Source organism: Equus caballus, chromosome 5, assembly GCF_041296265.1.
Source record: "Equus caballus isolate H_3958 breed thoroughbred chromosome 5, TB-T2T, whole genome shotgun sequence".
NCBI classification, from domain to species: Eukaryota; Metazoa; Chordata; class Mammalia; order Perissodactyla; family Equidae; genus Equus; species Equus caballus.
Window position 1 is genome coordinate 17,210,552 of NC_091688.1, and position 20,406 is coordinate 17,230,957.

Sequence of the window (20,406 nt, forward strand, 5' to 3'; positions counted from 1 at the left end):
TGTGTTGCATTTCCTTCCTTTCTCAACCGTCCTCCTACAGTCTGCCTACGACAGAGAATATTCAGTCTAAGGGATGGTGCAGCAGGTGTGAGATGACTGGGGAAAGGTTTTCCAAAATGAGGGCTGATTACATCCCTGAATAGGAGATTCAGGAGGTGAAAGGGGCTGGATGCAGAGAATTTTGGGAGAAAGGTGTCAAGTTGCTGCTCACCACTCCTCCTCTCACCACACACATACATTGGGGTTTGGGAATATAGTAAGAGTTGGCGCTGACAAAATTGGGTCTGCCCTTCTAGAATTTCAGGCACGGATGAGTGTGGGCCTCATCTTGTACCTGTTCTGTGATTGGCAGCTTATATACTGGCATCTTCACTGTGTACTTCTAAGTTTGAAGGTTGTAGCAGTGACAACCTGAGAGTGATGTGGAAGAGAAATGTAAATTTCCTTTGGCTCAGAGAAATGCCCAAAAGTTAACTGGGGGAATAAGCTGATGTGCCAGTTCCAGGAAGCGAGGCTGCAGAGCTCTCTGTGTCAAGAGAAAATATGTTGGCACAGTGTCCTTGAGCAATCAGCTACAACTTGATGGGATCTCCCGTGCTGTGAAGCTCCACATAAAACCCTCTGGACATAAGCTATGTCAGAGGAACAGACCAGGAGAACATGAACAGTTGTATCAGTTCAGAGTCAGCACAGACAACTAGAAAGAGGACATCATCACCTGTGGTTAGGCACATATTTGAATGCCAGTTTCCCTCTCTCTGAATCTAGAAGCAGAATTGGGATGGGAGGATAGTAAAGAACACCAGAAATTGAATTTTTGATTGGACTGGAACTGACTTGTGAGTTTTGATTTTAACTGGAAAAAGCTTCCTGAATTCCACTGGATTTATCTGAAAGGTTTAGATTTGAATTGGCCAGAAGACAGGAAAGTTATTAGAAGTGTACTTGTGTACCTTTAATATTTGTGGACTGTCCTATTACTTGCAGTATAAAAGTTTTCTGAATTGTGGGGAAAATTTACTATTGAATCTTTCAAAGTTAACTGATGTCATCTGAACTTATCAGACTACTTTGGTTATAATTTAGCTTTTAAGAAAATCTACTTCCTGGGAACTAACTGAGATGACCAACTTGCCCAGTTTGCCCAAAACTATGTGGTTTCCTGAGACACTCGAAGTCCTGAAACTGGGAAAGTCCTCAGCAAACCAGGATGAGCTGGTGACCTTAGGATTAATGTTAATAGGAGATCTTTCAGGAATTTCCAAACTTTGAAATTGCGTATTTCTTTCAAATCTAAAAATAAAAATTTAAGTTAAAGGAAACAAAAAGAATTGGCTACATAATCCAATGTTTAATGTTTTTCATCTTAATTGGTAAACCTGCATAATATTTTCATGTTAACCTGTAAAAAGTAAAATATACTTAGTGGTTATTTTTAATATTTTAGTAGTTACTCAAATAATTCAAATTTATAACTAAAATATTAGGAAGCACAATAGGATTAGGTTAACCTGCTGATCTAAATAAAATGAACATTTTTTTGGTGTTGCTAATTGTTCTAAGCACTTCCAAATTAAGCTAGTATTCTAATGGTACCTGCCAATGGCTTCAAAATTTTATTGGTAAATAAATGTTCATCTTTCTTATGCAACTGCAAAATTTGAAAATATCAGATTACCAAAAAATAGATAATGGCATAATGTTTAGTATTAAAATATTAATGAGTTATAAAGTTGCCTGAGTTTTTTACAGAACAAATCAGTGCCCTGTAGGAAAAAAAAAATTGTTAAAAGACAACTGTTTTAGGCCTCAATTGAATAACAATAAAAAATATGTAAAAGAAAACTTAAATATTATCTAGTTCAGTGGTTTTAAGCTTTTGAGGGCTGAGAGGCTCTTGAGAATATGATGAAAGCTATGGACTCTCAACCAAAAATGATGAACACCAAATTTTTTGCTTATTGGGGCCGGTCTGGTGGCGTAGTGGTTAAGTTTGCGCGCTCCGCTTCGGCAGCCCAGGGTTCGCCAGTTCAGATCCCTGGTGTGGACCTATACCCCGTTTATCAAGCCGTACTTGGGCAGGCATCCCACCTATAAAGTAGAGGAAGATGGGCACAGATGTTAGCTCAGGGTCAATCTTCCTCAAAAAAGATTTTCACTTAACATTTAGGTAGTTCACAGACTCTCTAAATTTGTCTGTACTTTAAGAAGACCTGATTTGGTTCAATCACTGAACATATAGTATATTTATGTAGTTTTCTCTTTCACTTTAATACTTTGAAAAATTAGAGCCCTGTTCTCAAATTTATTGCTTTCTGGTTGTAACTGTTAAATCTATAGCATGCATACACTTCCCAACTTGGGTGTCTCACAAAGAATAGCAACTTGTTCCTATAACCAGAGCAACTTCTCTACCTTGTGCTGCTGAGGAGCGCCTTTCAGTCCTTTGGTTTGTAAACCACCTGCCGCTTTCACTGCTTCTACCTCATAGACTGACAAGCGGCTCCAGCTTTATGGTTCCCATTCTGCTCTTCAACTGAGGGTCTACCTTAGCTGCTACTGGCATGGCAGTGGCATGGCCACTTTCAGTGTTAGGCCCTTACGAAAAGGCCAAAAGGGGTTCTAATTCATCCCTTTTCATTCCACACCAAAGCCACTCTTCTAATCTCGATTTAGCCAGTCCCCACCCCCTGAATCCTACCATTTCCATCCTCACCAACTGTGATGAGATAACCCTTAAAAGTCCTGGATTGTAAAACTCCTTTCAGTCTTTTGCCTAGGCAGAGACCCATTGGTAGCATTCTTTTAAAACTACTTGCCATTCACAGTAGTTTGGGATGTGATGGCTACTAAGACCCGCTGTCTGTACTCCAAGAAATTCTAGTAGGAATTGTACTCCAAGACAGTCTAGTAGGAAAGCCAAGTATGTGCACGAAAAGGGAGGGCAGGGCAGAAATATGGAACCATCTCTCCTTTAGGTTCTACATTAGAATCTCTTTTAAACATAGACAAACTATGCACTGGATAGTTGGTCCTGGTGGAGGAAACTCTTTTTAAATCCTATTTTAGGAGTAAAATTAGAATTGGGCCTCCCTTGACCTAGAAAATTGGTTAAGATAGGTGGTAGAATAATGGCCCCCTAAAGATATCCACATCCTAATTCCCAGACCCTGTGAATACATATCTTAGGTGACAAAAGGGACTTTGCAAATGTGAGTAAGGTTAAGGACTGTAAGATGGGGAAATTACCCGGGATTCCCCGGGTGGGCGCAATCTAATCAAGAGTCCTTAAAAGTGGAAGAGGGAGGCAGAAGAGTGGGTCAGAGAGAGAAGACTGAAGAGGAGGCAGGAGAAATTCAAAGCAGGAAAGGGACTCAATCCATTGTCGGCTTTGAATATGGAGAAAGGAGGCCGTAACCCAAGGAATGCAGTGTCCACTGGAAGCTGGAAACAGCTCTCAGCTGACAACCATCGAGGAATGGATCGCCATCCTACAACTGCACGGAACTGAATTCTGCCAACAACTCAAATGGGCAAGGAAACAAATCCCCTAGAATGTCCAGGAAGAAACAAAGCCCTATCAACACTTTGATTTTAGCCCAGTGGGACCCATGTCAGACTTTAACCTACAGAACTATAAGGTGATAAATTGGTGTTAGGCCTCTAAATTTGTGGTGATTCGTTATGATGAAGGGAAATAGGGGTGGGAAGGTGAAGGAAGGAGAAAACTTTATGAAAGATCAAATTTTTACAAAGTCTTAAAAATGCTTTGTTGGGGCCAGCCCCATGGCTGAGTGGTGAAGTTCGCGTGCTGTGCTTCAGTGGCCCAGGGTTTCGCTGGTTCAGATCCTGGGTGCAGACCTAGAACCACTCATCAAGCCATGCTGAGGTGGCATCCCACGTGCCACAACTAGAAGGACCCACAACTAAAATATACAACTGTGTATTGGGGGGCTTTGGAGAGAAAAAGGAAAACTTTAAAAAAAAAAAAAAGCGGCTTCATGCATGGTTTAGGGTTATGAGACTACATATAAACTATTCTGAAGTGGGCCTGGGAAAAGAGAAATTAGAAACCAATGGCAGCAAGAGAAAGAAGACAGATAACCAGCGAGTGAGCAGTTTGCTCACACAAGGCTATTGCTCTTTCTGCTCACTCTGAAAAGATCCTGTCTGTCCATTCTCTACTCTTCCTGAGGCCAAAAACAGGTGGAGGAAGAGGATTGGAAAGGAAAATCCCCACCATTATAGCTCATTGAATTCACTCTAGAAACATTGTTCTTGTTAAGGCCTGCATGGGCATTCCCTCAAACTATCCTTTGTGTCATCCAGCTAACAAGACCTGGTGTAAAAAAAAAAAAAGACTAGACAGTGAAACACTAAAGAACAGCCTTATTCAACTCAGCTTTAAGAGATTCTCCATGGTGACACGGGGTCACCTTTACTAGGTTACAGGTAACAGGAAGTAAAAGTCAAATTGAGGAAGGAAAAGTTTAAGCCTGAGTGCTTATTTCCTTTTATATCCTAAAGTCAATATAAGTTCCGTTTTGTGGAAGAAATGTTTAGCTGTATCTTAGAATTGAACTATTTTAGTAAAGGACACATGGCCATCCAATTTAAAGATTCTATTTCCTGGCTCCGTTTGCAGTTAGGTGTAGCCATGTGATTAGATTCTAGCTGGAGGGAGGCATGAAAGTTGAAATAATGTGTGCAACGTTGTAGAAAGCTTCCGTCCCTTCTGTTTGGATGGAATTTAGACATAATGGCTTAAGCAACAACTGCTATCTTGGACCGTTTGTGGTTTTGAATGGAAACCATACCATGGTAAAACAAGGTAGAAGCAGCTTGAATTTCTAACATGGAACACCTACCTACCAGCCCTACGCCGAGTACCAACGTGAAACCTCTACTAGCCCTATAGGGGACCTCTCGGCTTCCTGAATGTGGGGGAGAAGTACACTGCTAGATTGTTTACCTCTCAGTTTTGGAGTACCTTGTTTCCTGCAGCTCGAACCTAATCCTATAGGATATCGTGCTATCTTACCTTTTTCTGTTCTCTGCATAGAACACCTAATGCTACTTTATTGGACTAAGAGTATTAAAAACAATGTTTAAAACCATATTTGTTCTTGGAATTAGTGATGATGGTAGTACTATGTACTAAAAATAGACTAAATACCACTGAATTACATATGTTAAAGGGTGATTTTTATAATGTGTGACACATCTCAAAATTTTATTTTAAAAACATGTTAAATGAATCACTCAAAGGAAGACCATTAAAATGTTTAAATATTTTTAATTGTTTTAAATTTAAAACTACCATTTCTGTGGGATATGAGATTTATTAAATATCTGAAATATAAAACAACATAAATCCAGATGCTTTAACTTGTGACTATTCTGATATCCCCCTTTAAGTTTGCTTCTATTTTATTATTATTCATTTCCAGATTCAGATTTTGAATTACTTTGGAGAGCATATTATCGTCTTTTTTATCTCCTGAAGCAGCCCCTTTGTTGAGGGCTTCTTCTGCTACAATAAAAAACTGTTCAGTTGGTTGGAGAATGCTTACTCCATAGCCATTGTTGTTGTAAATATGATTATTAGTCATCTTCAATTTCGGTGCTGGAAGAACCTGTTAAATTATTCAAGGAAATCAGTTTTTCAATAATTTCTATAAAAATAAAATATGAACTAATGAACATGTCATAAACTCTAGAACTTATTCTTGAGTTTACACATTTCTTTAAAACAACTGAATCAGTTTTGAACAAGTGTTATTTTCCTTACACTGATTAATTTTATATTAACTACAAAAATGTGTAATGAGGAAATAGTAAATGTTTTTAATTTACTTTTATCAGTTACTGATAAACATAACTGATTCTGTATGGGGTTACAGCAGTGTCCCATGAAGTTGACTTTTACATGATCGATATGAAGATAAATAATTTCAGATAATGAAAATGATAAACATGGAAATAATTTCAAATAATGATATCTAAACTAGAGTTCTAGGGAAAAACTTCATTAACTACACGAGTCTAGAGAGGCACCTGGAAAGGCAGAATTTATAGAAGAAAGTCGGAATGGGAAAGCATTTCACTTAGAAGATGTTGCTATATACTTTAGTTGGTGAGCTTAAATGATTTTACAGAGTTTGAAAGTAAGACAAATTATTAATGTATTATTCTCTTAATTTGCTGTACTTTCTAAAATGTATTACAGATCTGCTCAAGTGAAAGTCAAACATTTTTATAAAAGCAAAACTCATCCATTTTCTCATATTTGAAGTTATTTGCTAAGAATTTAAGTTGAAACTATTAAATTATAAGACTAAATTTGTTCCCTATCAGCCATCATTTAAACCATATTTTAATTATTTGTACTATTTTCCAAATCAGATAACATTTAGACTAAATATTAAGACTAAAACTAATCTTTTAATATCTTTCTAATAATTATAACTCATAATGACTCTATGTTAAGAAATATGAGAATACCTTCATATTAACTCCACCTAAGGTGCTTTTTGAACTGTCACTGGTTCTGAGGTTATTACAATGATGAATTTCATTCCTTTCCAAAATGGCTATGCTCCCAGGATACAGCTCAACACCAGCACCCTGTAATTTAAAAGCAAATAAAACAGTCTACAAAACACATACCTCTCCAAAATTTTCTTTATATTTGAAAACTGTAATTTTGTATTAGCACTCTGAACACGCTAAGTTATATAAAAATATTTGACAGTGAATGCAACAATTTATTGTAGAGATAATATTTAAAAATGCTGAAAACTATATCTGTTAGAGAATGATTAGGCCTAGAAGGAAGGCTGAAGTCATATAGTCCATTACACTGTTCTCCCACCCAAATGATGTCTCCAGAAGGGAGTCAAAAATCCCTTTAAATTAAGCAGTTCTTTTCAATAGTTTCAAAAATTTATTTATGTAAACACAAAGTCCCTCATAATGCTGCTAAAGTCTATTTCCTCCTTTTAGTGGAAATTAAGAAAAAGTCATTCTATAAAAAGACCCTCTTATTTTTCTGCTTCCTTTAATCTTTTTTCTCATTCAATTTTCCAGTCCTTTAATGATCTTTTTGATTAGTTAGCTCAAGACTCAAGCTGTCAGAGAACTAATCATAATACCTTACAGTAATGTCTGATAGCTTATAAGTACTTATTTTTCCTTTTAAATAAATCATCAAGTAACTGACTCATCTGTTTTATTGCCACTGATTCCTGGATTTTTTGTGTGTGTGAGAGAAAGACTGTCCCTGAGCTAACATCTGTGCCAGTCTTTCTCTAGTTTGTATGTGAGATGCTGCCACAGCATGGCTTGATGAGCGATGTGTAGGTCCTGCACCCAGAATCCAAACCCGTGAACCCTGGGCCACCAAAGTGGAGTGCACGAACTTACCCACTACACCACCAGGCTGGCCCCCCTAGATTTTTTTAAAATCACGCTTAAGGCTAGTAATTCCCTACTTTGGACTTAGTCCATTTTTCCTAAGTGTACTATAACACTCTTGTACTTCTCATTTTATTTTTGTTAGTTTCTAAGCTTGCTTATAATTCAATTCAAAGATCAAGTAATTGTTACCCTTTGCATATTAAGATTAAAGTTATCTATCGTCATATAAAGCTGTAGTTTTTATAAAATGAAGTACCTGGGCACCAGTTATCTCACTGTCTGTAATTGTCAAAGCAGCCCCTGTAAGAACACACACTCCTGTTCCTTCACATTTTAATATACAGTTTTCTATAGTCAGGTGACCAGACTCCACCACCACAATACCATCAACTGTCCCTTGTTGTATCAAAGATAGATGCATTAATTTCACATTATCAGCTTTGGACACCACAAAACTGTCATGAGAAGGTTCAGAAGTAATCATAATTTCCTCTCTCTTTCCAACTCCTGATTAATAGGGATAAAAATACATAATTATATCAGTAATCCCAAAGTTTAAAGCCTTTTAGTCATGCAATAATACTGTTATTCTTTTCACATATTTTTAATAATATATGTAATTATTCAGTTGTTAACTAATTAGATACTTAACTATAATGTAATCTTTTGTTCTTATTTTGATGCCATGATGGAAGAATCCGGGTTTAGAATCAATCTAAATGTACCTATGGTATTTAGTCAGCATACTCATTCCACTACATATTTCCCTAAATTATATAAGCAGCAGTCATCTACAAAATGTCTAAGATAGAAAAAGTATCTTCCCATACCCTGGTTTCAAAGCCATAATAAATTACCACAACTGAAAAAGACTGGCAGAGCTTGAATTAGGTTACAAGATTAATGTAATCGTATCCATAATTTTGCTCTAGAGTAGTAAAAGTAATTGTCTAAATTTAACATCAATCCAAAAATAAGGGGTTGGAGCTTCAAGAAGACTACAAATATTTAAAATTACAAATAGGATCCTTATTACCCACGTGTAGCTCAGCAAAATACTACTGATTACAGTCATCAAAATCGAGTGAAAATTGTGTTCAATTTTGAATTGACAGGCAAAGGTTAAGTCACCTGTTCTTTTCCTTTAGCCAGACAGTGGGAATACCCTTACTTCAAGGTAAAAGGGGAGGATAAAAGTTACTAAATATGTTCAGAATCTAAAAGAAATTTAGTAAGCTCTGCTTTTCTACTTATATTTTAGCAAATTTGCTAAATTAGCAAACTTGAATTAACCTTTTTGAGACAACGCTGAGTATATTTTACTATAGCGTTTCATTTGGGTTCTCCTACTAAAGTGATCTGAAGAGCAGTGGTGATAGCTGAGAAAAAAAGTAGTTTGAGTAAAAATATAGAGGGAGCTAGGAGAAAATATTATGAACTGGTTTTTTAATTTTTTCTGGTTTTGATCATTTATTTAGAATCCGTGCTTGTGCTACAATACCAGATTGGTTTGCTCTGGTGCAGTATGTCCAAATGAGGTCACAGATAATATGAACAGATGAGAAAATCTTATGTAAAGAGCACATAAGGGATTTTTGTGAAACAGACTCTGTTCTGATTTCTAGTAATTTGATTAACCATGTTTATAATATATAAATTTGTCCTGCATACACTGCTATAAAAAGACTGCAAAGGATGCCCTGCTAACCCTTTATAATGATGTCATCAGTCAATAGAGCAAGATTTATAGCTTGATATTCTCCTGGAAAAATAACTACTGTGTCTCCACTATAACAGCTGTCCAAAGCCAAATCCAAATCATCATGCTGTTGGAGAAGTGTGTCTGAAGATAAGTCCTTCACCTGAAAAGAAGAAATAAAACAGTACACCTTCAACAGTAACCGAAACTGACGCAGGTCATTTTAATCAGTTAACTTACTGGTGACGTGCTTTTCCCAGACTTACCTTGCGTAGGTAAAACACTGTAAACACTGTATATTCATGTTCTTTGCTCAAAGTATCAATCCATCAATTAAGAGAATGATGAAATGATATTTTCTTTGCGATCACTAACAATTTTACAGCTATTAAATACTGTGTGCCAGAAGTCATATCTTAAGCTTTACATATTACCTCCTAAGCCTCACAACAGTTCTTTGAGGTAAAGTATTATCCCCTTTTAAGGTTAAGGAAACTGAAATTCAGTGAGATTAAATGACTTGCCCAAAGACAGAGAGTTAGTGAGTGGTGAAGCTGAGCTTTAGATCCAGGTCTTTATGACACCAGATCTCTTTCTAACATACTACTTTGTTTTCTTTAACTCATACTGACCCTGTAATTTTGGTAAATCAACAACATTTTATATATTAAAGATTCTAGAACTAAAAACAAGCAGTACCAGCAATTTGCAGTGGGAGTGGTAACCGAAGAGTGAGGAACTTTTAATATAAAACTTGGAAACTAAAAATACATTCTGAAAAAATGCCTACTCTTTTATCCTAATAGAAATGGCATTATCATTCATATATCTTTTTTCTTATAAAATTTGCATGTTATTAAAAAACATAGAAAATGAAAACATTACAAAAATGGAAATTTTAACCTATAAATTTTTACCTAAGTAAAATCTATTTATATAGATATTTCCTTTTAGTCTTTTTCACATGCATATATTCATTTATTCATAATACTAATATACCATACATGTATATGGTTTTGAATCCTGATTTTTCATTACATTAGATCACATTTCCCCATGTCTTTAAATATTTTTGCAAAGCCTAATTTTTACTAGTTACATAGTAATGCATCATATGGATGTAGCATAGTTTATTATAATTATATGACTAATTTCTAACTCTTATTTAGATGGTTTACAAATTTCTAATATTATGAAAATATTACAAAAATTAAATGCTTATGCACACCTCTAGTTATTTCTTTAGGATAAATTACTAGATAGGGAATTCCTGAGTCAAAAATATAAAACATTTTAAGCCTCTTGGATACATATTGCTAAAGGGCCCTCCAGAAAAGTTGAACCAATTAAAGCTTGGTTTAAGAACTCATTTTCCGGGGCTGGCCCCATGGCCGAGTGGTTAAGATCGCGCGCTCTGCTGCAGAGGGCCCAGGGTTTCGTTGGTTCGAATCCTGGGTGCGGACATGGCACTGCTCATCACGCTGAGGCAGTGACCCACATACCACAACTAGAAGGACCCACAATGAAGACTATAATACAACTATGTTCTGGGGGGGCTTTGGGGAGAAAAAGGAAAAAAAATTTTTAAAAACATTTATAAAATATTTGCCACTTTAATAGGCAAAAATCCTCACTGCCTTATTTTAATTTCCATTCCTTTGATAAGCAAGAATGAATGAACATTTTTTTCCCAATACATAGGAAACTTTTATAATCCTCACTAAATCAGCAAACCACTATATTCATTTGTGCTGGTATTGCATATCGCAATCTCTAAATGCTTTAGAGGCAGACAGTACCACGATTACCTCTGTAAATAAATAATTTTGAAGAACTCTAGAATTCGTTTCTATGTTTTTCTTATTCATTGAAACAGGAAACACAGGAGAGAGAAAAAACATTTGCTGGGGGAAGACAATGAGTTTAATTTTGGTGCCAATTAATTTGAGGTACCAGTGGAGTTGCTAAGGAGAGGTATCAGTAGACTGTGGACACAAGGGTCTAGAGTATAGGACTGAGATCCGACTAGGCATAGAGATCGTGGAGTTGTTAACTTATATGATATTTCGAGCATAGAAATGGATGAGATTAGCTCCAAGAATGTGGAAAGAGGGAAAGACAGCACCCTAGGACAGAGCACCAAGGAATAACATTTCAAGGATAGGCAGAAACAGAAGATCTCACAAAGAAAGCTGAGGAGTGGCCAAAGAGGTGGTAAGAAAATCAGGAGACTAAGAGGCCATAAAAGGAGAAAGCAGTTGATAATGTCAAATGCTGCTGAAAGATTAAATGAAAGGGTAATCCCTGAGTTGTGCTTACTGCATTTTACCACCGCTTTGTCCCACATGACCACAAGAGCATTTTCACTAGTATTCTGGAGGCAGAAGCCAGATCATAGTGAATAGAGGCATGAATGTGAAAGAAGCAAAGACAAATGCAGACAAATAGTACAAGAAATTTTGCTCCACAAAGCAAGAGATAGATATGAAGTATTTAGGGTAGATATTATTTTGTTATTTAAGATAGAACAAAACTGAATATGTCTCAATGTGTTCAGAAAGGAGAGCATAAAGAAGAAGACACAAGAAAGAGGTGACATCATAGAAATGGAGTAAAGAGCTCCAAGAATTGGTTCTTCCACTGAAGCAAACAGTAACTTAGCAAAAAATGACAGAATCAACTTTTTTGGAACTTGAATCTAATCAAACATAGCAACCAAGGGAATGCTTAATGAAGAGGCGGTTAAATTTTCAGTAAGAAAGTATTGTGGTGGTTTTGCTTACCTGCCTACCATTCCCCATTCTCCAGCTTGGCAGCAGCTGTGAAAATAACAAACCATGTTTCTGGTGTGGCTTGCTGGTGCTGGGGTTGGTGTTGGGTGGGGGCAATAGGACCTTATTCTCAAAAAATTGTGGTTTTTCATTTTGATTTGTCTGATGGTCAGTTATCTCAGGGGAGGGACTGGCAAAGAAGCTGACCTTGTTTCACCCCTCTCAGGATGGAGCAGCTTTGCAGGCTGCATCTGATGAAAGCATTTAAAGACATACACTACCCATGGCTGCCTTGGGCAAAGGATGGAGAAAGGGGCAAGGAAAAGCCTGCAAGGGGGGCAGGCTGAGGAGGAAGATTCTTGGGGGAGTAAGGGCTACCTCATATACTGAGTACTCTCCAGTGAAATGCACATGCTCAGGGCTGGATGCATGCACAGAAGAGATCTAAAAGGACCCCTAGGCTTGTGAGTTCAGCTGATCATTGGACCCTGTGCAAGCAGGAGGTGAAAGCTAAGGCAGAGTTGTAGGCAGCCTGGCTTAGTTTTGAAGGAGTGCCTCAGCTCAGGGCTAAGTGCAAAAACTGAGAGTATTTTTTTTGTCTTTTTAGTTTCAAGTGTTTAAGGAAATCTCTGTCAGGTCACTAGCTAACTACTGAGATACCATAATAGAGACTTCAGTAGCTACACACAAAAAGGAATACAGCCTTTGCAAAATAGTTTTGAAAATTCACTCAACATTTAGACAACTGCAGCCCTAAACAATCAATACAGCAAACCCTGGGGATGGGGTAGAGTCTGATTTCAAGAGTTGATACATTATAATATTCAAAATACCAAGTTTTCAACAAAAAATTACAAGACATACAAAGAAACAGGAAACTATGGTCCATTCACAGGGTAAAAATATACTGATGGAAACCATCTCTGAGGAAGTCCAGACAAGACTTTGGACTTACCAGACAAAGATTTAAAATCAACTGTCTTGGGGCCAGCCCAGTGGCGTAGTAGTTAAGTTCGCATGATCCACTTCAGGCCTGGGGTTCACCAGCTCAGATCCTGGGCACGGACCTATACACTGCTCATCAAGCCATGCTGTGGCAGCGTCCCACATACAAAATAGAGGAAGACTGGCACAGATGTTAGCTTAGGGCCAATCTTCTAAAGGAAACCATGGACAAAGAACTAAAGGAACCAAGAGGATAATCTATGGACAAATAAAGAACACCAATAAAGAGATAAAGGAACCAAACAGAAATTCTATAGCTGAAAAATACAATAGCTGAAATGAAAAACTCACTAGAGAGGTTTGACATCAGATCTGAGCAGGCAGAAGAAAGAATCAACAAACTTGAAGACAGGATAATTGAAATTATCCAGTTTGAAGAGCAGAAAGAAAAAAGCACAAAGAAAAAAAAACAAATCTGAAGGGACCAGTGGTGTACTGTCAAAAATACCAGTAAGATCCACACCAACACAAACCATAGACTGTCAAAAGTCAAAACAAAGAGTCTTGAAAGCAGCAAGAGAGAAGCAATCAATATGTACAAGGAATTGGCAGTAATATTAACAGCTGATTTCTAAACAGAAACCATGGAATTCGGAAAGCAGTGAGATGACATTTAAAGTGCTGAAAGGAAAAAACTGTCAACCAAAAATTCTATATCTAGCAAAACTATTCTTCAAAAATGAAGAAGAGGGGCCGGCCCTGTGGCTGAATGGTTAAGTTCTCACTCCGCTTCCCATGGCCCAGGGTTTCCTAGTTTGGATCCTGGGCACAGACATGGCACCACTTGTCAGGCCACGTTGAGGCGGCGTCCCACGTACCACAGCTAGAAGTACCTACAACTAAAAAATCACAACTATGTGCTGGGGGCATTTGGGGAGGGTAAAAAAAGCAGGGAAAAAAAAGAGGATTGGCAACAGTTGTTAGCTCAGGTGCCAATCTTTAAAAAAAATAAAATAAAATGAAGAAGAATTGGGGCCGGCCCAGTGGTGTAGTGGTTAAGTTCACATCCTCTGCTTCAGCAGCCTGGTTTTCACTAGTTTGGATCCCAGGCACGGACCTACACACTGCTTATCAAGCCATGCTGTGGCAGGCATCCCACATATAAAATAGAGGAAGATGGACACAGACGTTAGCTCAGGGCTAATCTTCCTCCAAAAAAAAAAAAAGAAACTGAATTAAGACATACCCAGATAAACAAAGGCTGGATGTTCCCTATAAGAAATGCTAAAGGGAGTCCTTCAGACTGAAGGAAAAGGAGACTAGCTAGTAACTCGAAACCATATGAAGAAATAAAGAACTCTAGGTAACTACATGGGTAAATATAAAGCCAGTATTACTGTAATATTGGTTTGTAACTCCTCTTTTTGTTTCCTATATGATTTAAAAGAGCAATGTATATAATAATTAAAACTCCATGTTAATGGGCAAGTATAAAGATGTAATTTGTGTCAATAGCAACATGAAGGGGAGATGGAGCTGTACAGGAGCAGAGTATTTATATGCTATTAAAGCTAGGTTGGTATCAATTCAAACTAGATTGTTATAAATTTAGGAAATTAATTGTAATCCTTATGGTAACCAGTAAGAATATAACTAAAAAATATACAGAAAAGAAATAAGGAGTGAATCAATACACTAGAAAAATATCATTAAGCACAAGAGAATATGACATATAGAAAACAAATAGCAAAATGGCAAAACTAAGTCCTTTCTTATCGGTAATCACTTCAAATGTAAGTAGATTAAGATCACCAATTAAAAGACAGACTGGTAGAATGGATAAAGAAACATGATCCAACTATGTGATGTCTACAAGGGACTCATTTTAGATCCAAAGACACAAATTGCTTAATAGTGAAAGGATAGAAAAAGATATTCCATACAAATAGTAACCAAAAGAGAATTGCAGTGGCTATATTAATATTAGACAAAATAGATTTTAAGTCAAAAATTGTTACCAGAGACAAAGAAGAACATTATATACAAACAAAAAATTTTTAATTCATCAAGAAGATATACTAAGCATATATGCACCAAACGAGGCTCCAAAATATATGAAGCAAACATTAACAGAATTTAAGGGAGAAATAGACAATTCTACAGTAATAGTTGGGAGACTTCCATACTCCTCTTTCAGTATGACTAGAACATCTAGTCATTCTCCTAGACAGAAGAGCAATAAGGAAATAGAGGACTTGAATAATACTATAAACCAGCTAGACCTAACACACACAAATAAACCTAAATACATATACAGAACCCAACACAGAAGGATACATATTCTTCTCAAGTGCACATGGAACATTCTCCAGGATACACCATATGTTAAGCCACAAAACAAGTCTCAATAAATGTATCATCTTTGACCACAATGAAATTGTTAGAAATCAATAAAACCAGGAAAACTGGAAAATTCACAAATATGTGGAAATTAGACAACACAAACTTAAATAACCAGTGGTTCAAAGAAGAAAACCCAGGAAAATAATAAAATGCTTTGAGATGAATGAAAATGAAAACACAACATACCAAAACTTATTGGATCCTAAAAGCAGAGTTCAGAGTGAAATTTATAGCAATAAACACCTATATTAAAAAAGAAAGATCTCATATCAACAATTTAACTTTATTTCCTTTTTTTTGTGAGGAAGACTGTTGCTGAACTAACATCTTTGCCAATCTTCCTCTATTTTGTATGTAGGATGCCACCACCGTGTGGCTTGATGAGAAGTGCTAGGTCCACACCTGGGATCCAAACCCGCAAACCCTGGGGCTGCCAAAGCAGAGCACATGAACTTAACCACTATGCCACTGGGCTGGCCCCAACATGGTTTTTCTCTCTCTATTTAAAGCACTCTGCAAATAAGGAAATTGAGGTTCAAAGGTTAGGCAGCTTGCCCTAGATTACAAGTTATTAAGCAGTCTCAGACAGGCTATTTATACACTGAGCTAGCTATCTACAAAGTCCATGTCTTTTCACTACACTACTTGGGAAGATCACCAACATAAAGATGATGAGCCTGGATGAAACCATTTAAGGAGAGAATATAGAGCAGGAAGAATACCAAGTAAAGAATCTTGAAAGTTGAGGGGCCAGCCTGGTGGCGCAGTGGTTAAGTTCACACGTTCCGCCTCAATGGCCCAGGGTGTGCTGGTTCGGATCGCAGGAGTGGACCTACGCACCACTTGGCAAGCCCTGCTGTGGCAGGCATCCCACATATAAAGTAGAGGAAGACGGGCACAGATGTTAGGTCAGGGCCAGTCTTCCTCAGCAAAAAGAACAGGATTGGCAGCAGATGTTAGCTCAGGGCTAATCTTCCTCAAAAAATAACAAAAAAAACCTAAAACAAACAAAAAAAAAAAATCAAAGAAATTTCTCCCTGTCACATAGAAAAATAAAGCCAAAACCAGATTTACAAACAAAAAAGTAAAAATAAAAATGATAAAATAAGGCTGGAGATAAAAAGAAATCTATATCCTTACTTTCTACAAAGATAATTGGTAGAAAAATTAATATTATTGAATAATCTGATCCAATAAGTAATTAAAAGGAATATTAAATTTTGTTGAAAATAATAAAAATGGGTAGGATAGCAGACAAGACCAGTCTAATAAGTCAGCTTTCTCTCTCTCTGCTCTCCTCTTAGGTGAGTCCTTGCTGGACTTCTTTCAGTTCCTCCTAAATACTATACTGTCTTGTCAAGCACTCATTTACTAATTCAACAAAATCTGTTGGGCACCTACTATGTGTCAAGCATCATGCTAGGTGACTGGATGAATGGTAAACACACACCCCTTGCTCTCAAAAGCTCATATTCTAGTAAAAGAGACAGACATTCAATAGATAGCCACAAAAATTATTAAATACAGTCGATAAGGAAAAGTGCAGGGTGCTATAGGAGTATAGCAGTCTAACATATTCTGGAAGGCTGAGAAAGCCTTTTTCTGTGGAAATGATATTTAAATTGAGACATGAAGGATGTGCAGCAGCTCTGAGAAACAATATGGTGTACACCAGGATGTGGCATTAGAGAGGGGGGAAAGTGGGTATATGAAGGTGATGAGGGATGTGATTAGGATAACTCTCAGAAAACTGTAATTAGCAGATGGGTAGATGGTGGTGCCATTTACTGGAACACAGAACTCTAGAATAAAAACAGGTTAATGGATAAGATCGTGCATTTAATTGTGGACATGTGAGTTGAAGTACTTGTGAGATAATTAATTGGTGATGAGCACTTGGACATACAGTTTTGGACATATAGGCAGTTGGACATACAGGTTTGGAGCTCTGAACAAAATCTTGGCTGTGGATATACATTTTAGATGATCAGTATCTATAATCAAAGTCATGGGAAGAGACCAGATAAATCACTTTGGGATAATATAGTGCAGAAAAAAAATAAGCACCAAGCATTTAGAGGACAGGAGAAGAAAAAGCAACTAGAGAGAATGAAAATGAGGCAAGTATAGTAACAGAAGACAATGAAAAAGAATATTCCAAGGAGAGAGTTGTGAAATGCTACTGAGAGGAGATGGAAATATTTACTCTTTGACTTAGAACATTTTTCCCTCGTGGCTGGTTAAATTTATACCCATCCTTCAGGTTTCAGGTGAATTATTTCTTCCAGCCAGCATTGTCAGAATTCCTAATTCTGACTATGTACCTGTCCTATGTGCATCCTGTACATACTCCTATCATAGTATTTATCATTTTGTGTGGTAACTGTAACTGCCTATTTACTCATCCACCATAACTCAAACTTGTCAAATGTATAAAGCAGACCACACGTCGGTCTGGTTCAAAATTCTATCTCCTTCAAAATTATGTTTTTGCCACTGATTTAGCCATATGAAACTCATCTCATCACCCTATTCTGGGTCTGAAGCTGCTGTCTCTAAAAGTGTCATCTCATTGTGCTTCCTATCAGTTAGTGCTGGAGAAATCTTGAATAGCTTATGTACAAAACTGTTTTAAAATTTTATATTCTTTTGAAACATTGGTTCTTTGGGGTTGGGGCGCACTGGCCACTCCATTTGGTTGTGAGAGCTCTCTACAGTCTGAGGGTTGGCAGTGTGCTGATCTTCTGAAGTTTCTTTCCCTACCCGATCCTCCCTTTTTGGAGGTTTCTGTGAGCGCTATCAGGTGTGCCTCCTGCAGCTTATTGGCTTAAAATGTACTCTCCTTTGGTGTGGTTTCTTTGGGGGCCAACTGGGAGAAAGAGAAACCAATAGTGCAACGTTTTGGTACTAAAAATTGATGTGTCTTTTTGAAATTAAAAAAAAAACCTCCAAAAAAACCAAATTCTATCTCCTTCAAAAGCAGTCTTTCTCATATTTGTCTCCCATCCTTCCCATAGCTACTAGCATGGTGCCTAGCAGCAAGGTTAGTATGAGTAAATAGTTCTTGACACTTATTTAATTAGTACTTATTATATGCCAATCACTGAGGTGGATGTAATGGAGGAAATAAGGCATTAATGCCAGACAAGAACCCTACCCTCAAAGACCTTCTTTTCTGATTATATGCAGCTAAAACTTAAATGAATAAAAATGAAGTGTATTTCTTACCATGTCAGTAGTCATCACTTTTGCTACAATATGTGTTATAGTCTTTCCAAAGTCTCTTCTTCCTTTCCTACGCCTCAGAATTCTTGGGAAAAAAGGTCCATGAACTCTAGAGTAGAAAACATTTATTTATTTTAAATTAACATTAAATTAACATGGAAAAGACAACTACACTTACATAGAAAATACAAATTGGTACTAAGCATCTTTGAGAAGTAGGTTTCACTAATTTTAAGCTCCTTGAGAACAATGGAATGATTAAAATCTTTTAGATAACTGAGTGTTTAAACCCTTGAAATCTAAAATCTTTTCATTTTAATGGTTTGTACCTGGAAATCTGCATGCAACCCACTACAATCATAATCCATGAAATTATAGCGTCAACACAAAGCAGAGGTGGGTTATGTTTGTGATACTGAGGCATGAGAATGTTTGGGGATATTCCTAATTTTAGATACTACGTTCAATTAACAGATTGTTTTGTTTCAAAGGGTACAATCTCCAGAGATACAGTTGGCAACTGGCCTCCCAGCAGAACAATTTTAGCTTCTCTCGTAGATGTTTTTTTTATTGTTCATTGTTCAGCATTTCTAATTAATTCCATTCTTTCTCTTCTTTCTGTTTTCCTTTACAGTTCCTGTTTCCTCTCCCTTAATCATTTCATTGTATCGAAAGAAAGAAAACAAATTTGAGTGTAACTTTTATCATTTTGTCTGTCAGCCGAAAGGGACATTCCTTTTCCAGTAGATATAGATTTACCAGTATTCACCTTAGATGTAATCTTTTGCATTCTCTGCAGCACTTTATTGCTTGATGCTAATGGGATGTACCTTTAGTACCAATATTTTTCAGCTTTATTTCAATTACCAAATATTTTGCGAAGCTTAAAATTTCAGGAAACTGTTTCTAAGAATTTACCATACAAGTTATTAAAATTTGAATTCCAACATATTAGCAATGCCCTCCAAAGCAAAAGTTTCATTTAACACTTCAAAATCAAACCCAGTCAGGGGCTGGCCCCGTGGCTGAGTGGTTAAGTTCGTGCGCTCTGCTGCAGGTGGCCCAGTGTTTCGTTGGTTCGAATCCTGGGTGCGGACATGGCACTGCTCATCAAACCACGCTGAGGCAGCGTCCCACGTACCACAACTAGAAGGACCCACAGTGAAGAATATACAACTATGTACCGGGGGGCTTTGGGGAGAAAAAGGAAAAAAATAAAATTAAAAAAAAAAAAAATCAAACCCAGTCAACATTTTTTTTATACCAATTTAAGCAAGTGGTTTTGATCTTGAGAAAGAGAACTACTCACACATTTTTTCACCATATACCTGATTACTAGCTGCTCAAAGAGTAAAGCATCCTATGTTTAGGAAATACAGTAGTTTATCATGCAAGCCTAGTTTTAAAATCAAAGGTCTATTTACGTGGTTTTCTTTAAATCAAATTTATTAAGGCATCATTTACATAACACTCATTTTAAGTGAACCACATTTCATGAGGTTTCATAAATGTATACACATTTAGCTTAGTCACAATAACCAGGACGCAGAACATTCCCATCACACTAAGTTCCTTCATGCATCTTTGCAGTCAATGCTCCACACCCACTCCCGGGCAACCACTGATCTGCTTACTGTCAGATTTCCCTTTCTTGGAATTTTTAAATGGAATTTTAAAGTGGAATAAGACACTACGTACTCTTTTGTACCTGGCTGTTTTCACTCAGCCTATTTTGAGATCCATCATGTTATTTTGGGTATCAGCAATTTGCTTCTTTATATTGCTGAGCAGTACGTCATTATAGGATTTTCTTTTCCCTTCCTCTTCTCCCCAAAGCCTCCCAGTACATAGTTGTATATTGTAGTTGTAGGTCCTTCTGATTGTGCTATATGGGATGCTGCCTCAGCATGGCCTGATGAGCAGTGCCATGTCCGCACCCAGGAT

At 37.1% G+C, this 20,406-nt stretch overlaps 1 protein-coding gene across 1 annotated transcript in view; it reads right to left on the bottom strand.

Moving 5' to 3' along the window:
* Nucleotides 1-5,276: 5,276 nt before the first annotated feature.
* Nucleotides 5,277-20,406, bottom strand: part of SHCBP1L (SHC binding and spindle associated 1 like) — a 32,390-nt gene continuing 17,260 nt past the window's right edge. Inside the window, exons 6-10 of the mRNA XM_005615134.4 lie at nt 18,466-18,571; nt 9,128-9,281; nt 7,676-7,926; nt 6,505-6,627; nt 5,277-5,636 (exon numbers count right to left, since the gene is read on the bottom strand). Coding sequence (XP_005615191.1) covers nt 5,385-5,636; nt 6,505-6,627; nt 7,676-7,926; nt 9,128-9,281; nt 18,466-18,571 — 886 coding nt within the window. The 3' untranslated portion in view covers nt 5,277-5,384. The remainder of the gene's footprint in view (nt 5,637-6,504; nt 6,628-7,675; nt 7,927-9,127; nt 9,282-18,465; nt 18,572-20,406) is intronic.